Source organism: Gigantopelta aegis, chromosome 2, assembly GCF_016097555.1.
Source record: "Gigantopelta aegis isolate Gae_Host chromosome 2, Gae_host_genome, whole genome shotgun sequence".
NCBI lineage: Eukaryota > Metazoa > Mollusca > Gastropoda > Neomphalida > Peltospiridae > Gigantopelta > Gigantopelta aegis.
In genome coordinates, this window is record NC_054700.1 from 2,774,244 (window position 1) to 2,786,822 (window position 12,579).

General features: G+C 37.0%; 1 protein-coding gene across 1 annotated transcript; it reads right to left on the reverse strand.

The window, feature by feature from the left end:
- Nucleotides 1-1,407: 1,407 nt before the first annotated feature.
- Nucleotides 1,408-12,348, reverse strand: LOC121376488 (alpha-methylacyl-CoA racemase-like). The gene is made up of 7 exons (XM_041504373.1): nucleotides 12,184-12,348; nucleotides 10,112-10,231; nucleotides 9,435-9,570; nucleotides 6,240-6,383; nucleotides 4,239-4,421; nucleotides 2,878-3,045; nucleotides 1,408-1,818 (listed from the first exon to the last, which is right to left on the reverse strand). The coding sequence occupies exons 2-7, from the start codon at nucleotides 10,217-10,219 to the stop codon at nucleotides 1,415-1,417; spliced, it is 1,143 nt and encodes a 380-aa protein (XP_041360307.1). The 5' UTR covers nucleotides 10,220-10,231; nucleotides 12,184-12,348; the 3' UTR covers nucleotides 1,408-1,414.
- Between the last annotated feature and the right edge of the window lie 231 nt (nucleotides 12,349-12,579).

Here is a 12,579-nt window from a genome sequence, read left to right on the forward strand (position 1 = left end):
AAATAATTTTTGGGTGAAAACAATTTGACTTATAGGCAAAGATATACGGTACTTTGGTATCCTGTACTTTGGTTACTTCGGTATCCTGTACTTTGGTTACTTTGATATCCTGTTGTTAGGTTCACATCTGAAAAAGTTTGTTTGGTTTAACGACACCACTAGAGCACATTGAGTTATTAATCATCAGCTATTGGATGTCAAATATTTGGTAAATTCAACATACATGTAGTCTTAGACAGAAAACCCGGTACATTTTTCAATTAGTAGCAAGGAATTTTTCATATACACCATCCCAGACAGGCTAACACATACCACGGCCTTTGATATAGTAGTTGTCGTGCACTGGCTAAAACGAGATGTATTCCAAATAGGTCCACCTACGGGGATCGATCCTAGACTGATCTCTCATAAGGCGAACGCTTTACCACTGGGCTACGTTTGAAGACCACAGTTGGCTTCGTAATGTGGCAGCTGAAGTTCATCAGGCTATCTTTGGTGACCCATTGGCTATTTCTAGTTCCAGCCAGTTCATCATGACTGATATATCAAAGGCTGCGGTATGTGCTAACCTGTCTGGGATGGTGTAATTGCCTTTTAGAATTTTGTGACACACACACGCACACACACACCCTTAGCCTTTACGAAATCCTGGATTCGCCCTTGGTTCTTTTCTCATAGAGAGATACTAGCGGTGGACACTGTATACCACTTTAGATGTAGGGTCGTTAGCCCGGAATATATATATTTATTATATACATAGCAATGAAAATATATATACATGTATCTACAGAAACCATCAAAATGATATCAAGTGAAAAGTCATATTTTCACTATTTTAGCTGCAGTGAAAATATAGAAATCATATTTACTTTTTTTTTTAAAGTTCATGATTAAATTATCTCCCCTTGTGTCGTTTCTTCGTACTCAACGTTCATGATTACCAATGCATCTGATCATAATTGGAAAATTGAAAAAATATAATTTAAACAATTGTTCCTATAAAAAAGGGATATGAAGTGCAATTACGATTATATATCTACAACGAATTGAATACGAAGCTAAATAATGATGGCACAATACCCTGTCATTGAGTTTAAGTTAAAATATAAACGGCGTTCGATTCACTTTGTTTTTGTGGGGGTTTTGGAAGGATTAAATAAAAACAATTTTTCTTCAAATTTCTTTTAAAAAGTAAATTTTCTGGAAACGTTCCATTCGAAGGAATATATAATGGCATTACGTGTTTTCGATAGGATATTGTCAAAATTTAGGAAAGATGTATATAATAAATAGACCATGTATATAATAAATAGACCATATTTTCACTCATTACTTCGCAATTCATGAAAATATGTTTTTTACACATCACTCATTGACGTAAAATTCATATTAGAACAAAAGTCATTATTTAGCTTTAAAGTTTTGATTGCACATTTTGTTCAATGACATTAGCTTCTATGAGATGTTCAATTTCACTTTTACTGAATCCAGCTTCCAACAGAACACTCTCCGTATCGTGACCAGTTCTTGGCTGTGGTTTCACACGGTCGACACCAGGTGTTCGGGAAAGGTTTGGAGCAGGGCCAGGCTCGGGGTCGCCACTGGACGTGTGCAGAAATGATTGGTTCTCCTTATTGTGTGGGTAACACGGAGCTTCGTCGGTCTCTAACACCGGGAAAACACAAGCGTCCAAGTGTCCGTCAACAAATATGTTTGTCCATTCGTCTCTCGTCTTGGAGAGAAATTTCTCTCGGAAAACAGTTTTCAACTCCTCAGGGTCGTCAGTTTGACTCACTTTCTCAGGATCCAGCCCCAAACCTGAAAGTAAAAACACAGAGTTTGTGTGAAAACACGAAATATATATTGAGTGTTTGGCTATGTTATATTATTTGAGGAATACAACAACTGACTTGTGACAATACATGTAAGCTCAGCCTGAAAAGTAAAGTTCTAAGAATTGTGATGTGTTAACACACACAGATGCGTGGTACTGGTTTCAAATTATCGTTGTAACTCTTAGTATATTATTAAGCATATTAATAGTTCACTAACAAAAGAGGCTAGATATGTTCCAAGCTATCTTAGCACTAGAAATATTGTAAAACCATCATATGCATAGGCTATGACATTACTATAGCCTATGACTGTTTTATGATATCGTTGTGCTAAGATAGCTTCGAAAATATGGGCCCAGGTAGTGAATCAGCCAAAATAGTTAGTTGGTACTAGATCTTTCTTACACACGCGTTGGTGAGAACATTAATAGTTATTTGGTACTAGATCTTTCTTACACACGCGTTGGTGAGAACATTAATAGTTACATTTTATAACACATACTTGTTAACACATATATGTTCGATAACATTTCACAGACATACGACTGGCTGCACCTAGGTGATGACCAGGTCACCAATGCCATACCACACAATGGAAAAGCACGGTAGAAATTGACTTGTATGCAACGCACAAGTTAACTTTAAGGGCTAGAGCCGTACATAGGTTTTAGTTGGAAAAAGCTTTTAAATTTATTTTTAAAACTCTTTTTCTGAAGATACACAGTGTATGTAAGAAATGGAATACTACATTCATGTCCGTTAGATACCATTTATCTTACAAACTGTTGATTAAAAATGTATCCAACTTGTTTTCGTTCATTGGATAGTTTTTTTAAACAACTCGTAATACCAGCAGTATCTAACAGCCACTCATGTAGTAATCTCCATATAAACATAATGCAATTCTTAAATTAGCTTTTTGACAAATTAATAATGAAATAAATTCATCAAACTGAACTTTAAATTATTATCTGGTGATTTGGTAAACAGCAGCATAAAGCCTGGATTGACATTGTCCATAACTGATAATAAATATGATCACCTTTAAGCAAGTCGTTGAAAAACTGTGGTTCCAGGGCCCCAACAGACATGTATTTATCATCGGCTGTTTTGTAAACCTCGTAGAACGCGCTGCCATGATCCAGCATGTTCTGTCCTCGAGGGTTCCCAGACAGAAACGGCAAGTCTCGCGTTCTCCAGATGAAACTACCTACAAAAATATATCGAACAAACGTCATTAGATTTTTAAACATTTAGCAGTTCTACAAGATAAAATACCATGGTTGAATTTGAAGGTCACCCAATTTTTTATTATATTGTCCAGTGGTAAAGCGCTCACTTCATGTAAAGTCAGTCTAGGATCGATCCCCGTCGGTGGACTTACTAGGCTATTTCTCATTCCAGCTAGAGCACTACGACTGGTATATCAAAGGCAATGGTATGTGTTATCCTGTCTGTGGGATTGTTCATAAAATAGATCCCTTTCTACTAATGGTAAAATGTAGCAGGATTCCTCTCTAACATTACCAAATGGTTGACATCCAGTAGCCAATGAGTAATATAACATTACCAAATGGTTGACATCCAGTAGCCAATGATTAATATAACATTACCAAATGGTTGACATCCAGTAGCCAATGATTAATAAATCTACGTGCTCTGGAGGTGTTATTAAACAAAACTAACTACCGTAACTTCTAATATCACGAGTACCAGAGAGGTACATAATAGGGCCATCAAAAGTAGGTCGCGGTGACCTAGTTATGGTATGCAACACACCACCGTCCCAAGTTGTACTTGCAAGCAAGGTTTGATGATCCTTTATAAAATAATAATAAAGAGAGGCTCCGGAAACAAAACAATACCGGACAGACAGGTACAGACAGCTATATAAAAATGTCTAGTTAGCACAAAAATCACTCTTTAGTATCAATACTAAGATGATACATGGGTGACCTGTAAAATACATAATTGGTCTTTAATGAATTGCACAAGAATTCAGTAGAATTAAATGTCTCGCATACCACCAATGGCGTAGCGTGGGTTGCCAGCACCCGGGGCAAGGCAAGTATTGCGCCCCTTAACCAGTGGACTGTTGGCACTCCCAGAGTTCCTTCCACCAGTCCAGAATTTTGCGCCCGGGGCAATGGCCCCAGTGGCCACGCCCACACTATGCCACTGTATACCACAAACATTCAGTGTCACCAATTGTTGTATCCATATAGATATATTCATCTCAAGGCATGTTTAAAAAAACAAAGTCAATTAAAATTCTGATTTCATTTTTAACATCTTTTGAGATAAACATGACATTCAAAGCTGATGCGAATAGCCACTAATAAGTTCATTTTCTCCTGTTCTTTCACGTCTTAACGACATTACTGTGATCCGTCCGTTCATTACCTATGTAAGCTGCTCCCTCTACCATGTTGGCATCCACAACCTGCCCTTTTCCTGACCTAGTTCTTTCAAACAGGGCCATAGTGATCCCTAGGGCACACATCAGTCCCCCGCCAGCAAAGTCTGCCAGCAGATTTAGAGGGAAACTTGGATTCTCATTGTGTCGGCCAAACCTCGACAAGACACCTGTAACATAATAAATAGTATTACCCCAGCAGGTTTAGAGCGAAGCTTGGATTCTCGTTGTGTCGGCCAAACCTCGACAAGACACCTGTAACATAATAAATAGTATTACCCCAGCAAGCACTCTCATAACGGGGGAAATAAAAATCATAATTGCTCACTGAAAAATTATCATGCACTGGTGTAACATCAAATATTATTGGACTATTTGGTATTACAAACTAATGACTTTAATATAACATCATCAAAATTTGGCAAATACACATATACATAATGATGATTCAATTCAATTTCAATTCTATTCATTGCCCAATAACAAACAGTCTGGTGTCGGCAAACAGATAAAACCATACAACATCAATAACAACAATAACAATATTACACACTTAAAATAGTTTGCATTTACATCTTTAAATTTTTATTTTAATTAACATGTTACTCAGGCTTGCAATAAAATAATTTTCAAATATTTTAAAAAGGCTCACTTATTTTTATTTTATTTTAAAATATTTTAGCAACTGGAGGAAAACTGATGTATCTGTGTTAAATTTGTTTTGTTTAATGAAACCACTAGAGCACAGATTTATTAATCATCAGCTGGATGTCAAACATTTGGTAATTTTTACATATAGTCTTAGAGAGGAAACCTGCTATCTTTTTTCCAATAGTTGCAAGGGATCTTTTATATGCATCATTTCACACAGGATAGCACATACCACGGCCTGTGGTATACCAGTCGTGGTGTACTGGCTGGGACGAGAAATAGCCCAATGGGCCCATCAATAGGGATCAATCCCACACCGACTGACCGCTTTACCACTGGGCTACGTCCTGCCCACTGTTTTGTTTTAATGACCACACTCGATCACTTTACCACTGGGCTACGTCCTGCCCACTGTTTAGTTTTAATGACCACACTCGATCACTTTACCACTGGGCTACGTCCTGCCCACTGTTTAGTTTTAATGACCACACTCGATCACTTTACCACTGGGCTACGTCCTGCCCACTGTTTAGTTTTAATGACCACACTCGATCACTTTACCACTGGGCTACGTCCTGCCCACTGTTTAGTTTTAATGACCACACTCGATCACTTTACCACTGGGCTACGTCCTGCCCACTGTTTAGTTTTAATGACCACACTCGATCACTTTGATTTATTCATTTATTTTATCCCACTGCCGCCTTTCTTTTTCTCCTTTCAATTCCATCTTCTTTCTTCCCAATCTGGCAACTCCTATCTTTCAACTTCTTTTGCTGTCCACTTCCACATCCCAGTCCTCGTCTCTCTAACCGCAACAGGTACTTGTCTCTTGTGGCTATATGTGCTACACACCTGCTATTCCCCATCAGCTTTTAGCTGTGGACTTAGTCTATCCACTTCGGGGAGTGTTCAGTAGTTACTTCTGGCATTGTTAAGAGGCACTATGCACCCCTTCTACCGGCAGTCGTTAGTGCTGTGGCTTTATTAGCGGCAGAGGATGAGGATGCCAGGTGGGTGAAGGGTGACTGCACCAGTGGAGGAAGTTGAGACAGGTAGGTGATGGTGTGGACAGCTCAGTAGACTGAGTTGGAGGAAACTGACAGAAAGGGTCGAAACAGATTGAAATCGTGGGAGAAATTAGAAAGTTTTTCATATTAAGATAATGAGAATTATCAGATAGACAGAGGGTGAGAGATGAGAAAGATGAATGAATGTGTGAGCCAGCTTTGACAGGATTTGAACCACTGTCGTCAGCTTGATTAATACATCAATGTGCAATAGTGGTTTTGTTAAACAAAAACAATCTTTTAAACGTTTTGAAGCGAGAGTTTTACCTGAAATGGCCAGGTAGTTGATGTCATGTCCTGCCTTTCTAGCCAGTGGACCGCTTTGTCCGAAACCGGTCAGTCTGGCGTACACCAGTCTCGGGTTGTCGGTCAGCATCACGTCCGGCCCCAGACCAAGCTTCTCCATCACACCTGGACACAGAGGAAAGGAATGTTTGTTTACCAACACATCAGAACATTTTAAACTGCAACTATTTAGGGTCTAACATATGGTTATTCTGACAACTGGTTTGTAAAGGAAAGGAATGTTTGTTTAACGACATCTCAGCACATTGTAAACTATGGCTATTTAGTGTCTAACATATGGTTATTCTGACACTTGGTTTAGAAAGGAAAGGAATGTTTGCTTACCAACACATCAGAACATTCTAAACTGCGACTATTTAGGGTCTAACATATGGTTATTCTGACAACTGGTTTGTAAAGGAAAGGAATGTTTGCTTACCAACACATCAGAACATTCTAAACTGCAACTATTTAGGGTCTAACATATGGTTATTCTGACAACTGGTTTGTAAAGGAAAGGAATGTTTGTTTAACGACATCTCAGCACATTGTAAACTATGGCTATTTAGTGTCTAACATATGGTTATTCTGACACTTGGTTTAGAAAGGAAAGGAATGTTTGCTTACCAACACATCAGAACATTCTAAACTGCAACTATTTAGGGTCTAACATATGGTTATTCTGACAACTGGTTTGTAAAGGAAAGGAATGTTTGTTTAACGACATCTCAGCACATTGTAAACTATGGCTATTTAGTGTCTAACATATGGTTATTCTGACACTTGGTTTAGAAAGGAAAGGAATGTTTGCTTACCAACACATCAGAACATTCTAAACTGCAACTATTTAGGGTCTAACATATGGTTATTCTGACAACTGGTTTGTAAAGGAAAGGAATGTTTGTTTAACGACATCTCAGCACATTGTAAACTATGGCTATTTAGTGTCTAACATATGGTTATTCTGACACTTGGTTTAGAAAGGAAAGGAATGTTTGCTTACCAACACATCAGAACATTCTAAACTGCAACTATTTAGGGTCTAACATATGGTTATTCTGACAACTGGTTTGTAAAGGAAAGGAATGTTTGTTTAACGACATCTCAGCACATTGTAAACTATGGCTATTTAGTGTCTAACATATGGTTATTCTGACACTTGGTTTAGAAAGGAAAGGAATGTTTGCTTACCAACACATCAGAACATTCTAAACTGCAACTATTTAGGGTCTAACATATGGTTATTCTGACAACTGGTTTGTAAAGGAAAGGAATGTTTGTTTAACGACATCTCAGCACATTGTAAACTATGGCTATTTAGTGTCTAACATATGGTTATTCTGACACTTGGTTTAGAAAGGAAAGGAATGTTTGCTTACCAACACATCAGAACATTCTAAACTGCAACTATTTAGCAGGACTTCTAGAATGTTTAGAAAATCCACTAGCCATGGGATCAGTGATTAAAAAAAATTACTAGCCACGATTAAAAATTCACTAGCCCTACTTTACTTTAAGTTAATACAATTTTACTAAATAATAGTAATAATCAGATATGTCACCTAAAGACTATTAGAGGGAAATAGAGCTTAAAAATACTAACATTTGGGTAGGGTGGAGGAAGGATATTCATATTTACAAAATAAATTCAACTGCAACATTTGACCAAAAACAATTCACTAGCCGTAGGGCATGTCAATAGTAGTTATTTACTAGCCCAACATTGAATATCACTAGCCATGGGAGTGGGGCTACCATAATCCAGAAGTATTTAGTGTCTAACATATGGTTATTCTGACACTTGGTCTAGCGAGTAAAGAAAAAGAATCTTTTTTTAATGACACCTCAGCACATTTTAAACTGCGGCTATTTTGTGTCTACCATATGGTTATTTTGGTTTGGAAAGGAAATGAATGTTTGCTTAACGACATCTCAGCACATTTTAAACTTCAGCTATTCCATGTCTAACATATTATTTCTACACTTTGTCTAGATAGTAAGAGGAAAGGAAAAGAATGGTTCTTTAATGGCAAATGTGCCGAGGTGTCGTTAAAAAACCCATTCGTTTCCTTTATCTCACTATCTAGACAATGTTTAAATAACCACATGTTAGACACCAAATAGCTGTAGTTTAAAATGTGCTGAGGTGTCGTTAAAAAACCCATTCGTTTCCTTTATCTCACTATCTAGACAATGTTTAAATAACCACATGTTAGACACCAAATAGCTGTAGTTTAAAATGTGCTGAGGTGTTGTTAAACAAATATTCCTTTCATTTTGAAACCAAGTATAAAAACGCCACAAAAATAAAGTATTTTACAGTATCTTTCCTCAACATCTACAATGACTGGTTTTGTCAACAACCATTCAATATCAATACACCAGGCCTCTGAAAATTGTGAAAACTATTTCATTTGCACAAATCTAATTTTTATCACAACCCATTTTTTCCTTTGCGCACAAATTAGAGCACCAATTATGCAAAAAAGAAATTGGAAGGAAGAAATTGTTTTATTTAACGACGCACTCAACACATTTTATTTATGGTTAAGGACCACACAGATATAGAGAGAGGAAACCTGCTGTCGCCACTTCATGGGCTACTCTTTTCGATTAGCAGCAAGGGATCTTTTATATGCACCATCCCACAGACAGGATAACACATACAACGGCCTTTGATATACCAGTCGTGGTGCACTGGCTGGAACGAGAAATAACCCGATGGGTCCACCGACCAGGATCGAAAAAGGAAATGGGTTACCTAAATTTATTTCTGCATATCCCATAAATGGGTTAAGCAATTTTTCAATTCTCAGTGGCATGCACATTACTCAAGATTGGTGACAGGATATATTTTAGCTCAGTTGGTTGAGTGCTCGCTTGAGGTGCTTGTGTCGCAGGATCAAACCACCTTGCTGGATCCATTCAGCTGATTGGTTTTTCTCGTTCCAACCAGTGCACCACAACTGGTCAAAGACCATGGCATGTGCTTTCCTGTCTGTGGGAAAGTGCATGTAAAAGATCCCTTGCTACAAACGGAAAAATGTAGCGGGTTTCCTCTCTAAGACTATGTCAAAGTTACCAAATGTTTGACATCCAATAGCCGATGATTAATAAATCAATGTGCTCTAGTGGTGTTGTTAAACAAAAACTCTTTTTTTATCACCGAAGATTTACCATGTCTGAACGGCTCTATGAGCACATCAGCGCCTCTACACAATCTCTGTATGACCGTGACCCCTTCCTTCTTCTTCAAGTCAACTGCAATCGATTGTTTTCCTCTCGCAAGCCGGTCCATATCAGCATATTTAGTCTGTCAACAGAAATGAGAAATTAACAACACCAGTTATATTGACAACTAGTCAAATTGTTTTTAAAATGTAACCAAATTCACATTTTGATATAGCAATCATAGGGCATTGGGCTGTATGGGGAAAGGAACCAATTAGAAAAATGTATCCACTAAGGGAATTCATTCCTTTGACCCAAGCACCCCAGGCAATATAAATTATAAAAATGCAAGCCACTCAAATCTCTAAGTCTTGTCCTAATTTCTAAGTTAATATACCTTTCTTTGTTTAACATTAAGCCATTACAAATGCCAGGGTGACCAGAAACATAAAATTGAAATTATACTGTGTTATGTAATAATACAAAACTGAGATAGCCAAACACATTTTACCACACCAATAATAACTTAGGTCAGGATCTTCAAATAATCTTGTACAATATACCCTGTAGGTGTTTGTTTGGGGGGTTTGTGTTTCGTTGGGGGTTTTTTGGGGAGGGGGAGGGGGGGTTTGGGGGGTTTTAATTCAGTAGGTAATTGTCAATGTCCTTGATTTTCATCTCACCCTATCCACACGGATAACTCTAGCACCGAAGTCTGCCAGAATCATTCCGCAGAATGGAGCTGGCGCCAGACCGGCCATCTCAATGACTTTCACTCCCTTCAGTGCCATACTTTCTGTCTCCTGCAAATATAAACAAGAGGCACGTCAGCTTATACCACTCAGCTGTTTACTTTTCACTTTTATCAGTAGCAGATAATTCATTAATTTGTGAAGACCATCTTAGAATATCCATGTGTCAAGTTTAAGAATTAATGAATTAAAACTGTACAACACATATGAGATTTGTAAAATAACTTTTTATTTATAATAAATTTTATGAAATTTGTTATCTTTGTTAGTTTTTGGATATGCCCTGATTGCAGTAACTTCTTTCAGAACTAGTTAAATAAAATGTTCAATGTTAAATTTTTATTTAAATTTAATAAAAATTAAAAATTTATAAAATCACTCTACCCTTGAGGATACTCATACTAAGTTTCAGAATTCCAATCAAAACTCTAGAATAAAAACCTTTAAATTTACAATGTTACATTTCCCTTTAAAAAGTTTAAATTTAATAAAAATTCACTAACGAAAATTTTCCAAAATCTCTGTCTATTAGTTTGTAAAGACTGCCCCAGAGAATCATAGTACTGTTTCAGAACTATTTGATCAAAATGAACTGTATGTAATAAAAAAAACAATTAATTATAAATTTCCAACATATCTCTCCAATAGCGAGCCTTGTGCATGGTGCCTCAATCAAAACTGTAGGAGAGATGGCCTTCAAAGGTAAAGTTCAAGACGGACGCTGGACAAATCGGTATTAGAAAAGCTCCACTGACATATGTCATAGTGCAGTGGAAACAAATGTTCTTGTTTAATACTCCATGTACTACTAGACAGAGGTCGAAATTGGCTACATTAACAAGAGATCTGATACATGTATGCATTTTCCCATCAACAGGCAACACATACCACAGCCTTTTACAATTTATATACCAGTCATGGGAACAGGAAAACCCCCAACATATGGGTAGTTGGTCCTACCTCAGACCAGCCATCTAATGACTGACCTGTAGTCGTTCCCACAGGGGGCGCTGGTTGATTTTTTTTTTTAAAATTTGGGGGGGGGGGGGGGGGGGGGGGGTGTTACTATGGTATTTGTACTACAAGTTATTTATTTCTGAGCCAACTGTTTTCTAAACTGCACACAAAAATAGTGGGGGTTTTTATTATTATTTCCACAAGACCAGGGCTTCTAGATTATGGTAGCCCCACTCCCATGGCTAGTGATCAATATTCAAAGTTGGGCTAGTAAATAACTACTATTGCCATGCCCGATGGCTAGTGATCGATATTCAAAGTTGGGCTAGTAAATAACTACTATTGCCATGCCCGATGGCTAGAGAAAAAAGAAGTCAAATGTTGTAGTTATTTTTGATTTTGTAAATATGAATATCCTGCCCCCCCCACCCCCAATGTTAGTGTTTTTAAGATCTATCTCCCCATATACGTGACATATTTGATTATTACTATTATTTAGTAAAATTGTATTAACTTAAAGTAAAGTAGGGCTAGTTTTTAATTTTTAATTATGGCAAGTACATTTTTTAAATCACTGATCCCAAGGCTAGTGGATTTTTAAAAAATTCTAGAAGCCCTGAAGACTTTACATTTTCTTCTTACATCAAATCAAACTTAAATTATTTAGAGAAAAAAAACATTGTTCATGAAGGCTGGGACGGACTATAACACCTAGTAGGAGTCCTACCAAAAAAAAAAAAAAAGTAAATAATTTCTGTTTGTTTTGGAAGAAAAGTGGAACTGTTCTGGAAATTAAAAAAACAAACAACAACAACAGAAATAAATAACTTGTATTAAGTTCCATGGTTTGAAAAAAAGGCGTTCCCTGTGAGGTTGATTCTAGATCTACAAAACTTAAAAGGCTTGTCGATGTTGCCAGTGTTGGCGTATCTCAACCTCCACTAGTTCATCAAAATAAACGTCTCCGGCACTATATTTATTATTGTGATGTTTATTGCTGTGCCAATAAATGTCAAAATGTTAAAAAACGGACCGTAGATGTTTACCTTGGTGAACTAAACCTCCACCACTCCACACACCTACGACAAAACTGTTACGAGTTGTTTTTAAAAGTGACAACAACTTAAATCATGTTTGTACTGCAAATTCGCACAAAATATTGCATGTTACAGCAAAAACAGTGTTTTGCTTTTTCTTGTCTGTGATCTTTGCTCTAGGGGCAAGTAACTCTAACTTTCAACAAAACTGAAACTACTAAAGGTTCCATAACACCAAATAAAAACTTATTGGCGATAAAGTTAACTTTTTTCTGGGTTTTCTTTTTTATTATTAATTTTTTTTTTTTTTTTTTTTTTTTTTTTTTTTGGGGGGGGGGGGCTCTTTCTTTGTTTTTTTTGTTTTTTGTTTTTTAGCTTTGTATCAACCCATCCATCTTCGCAAGC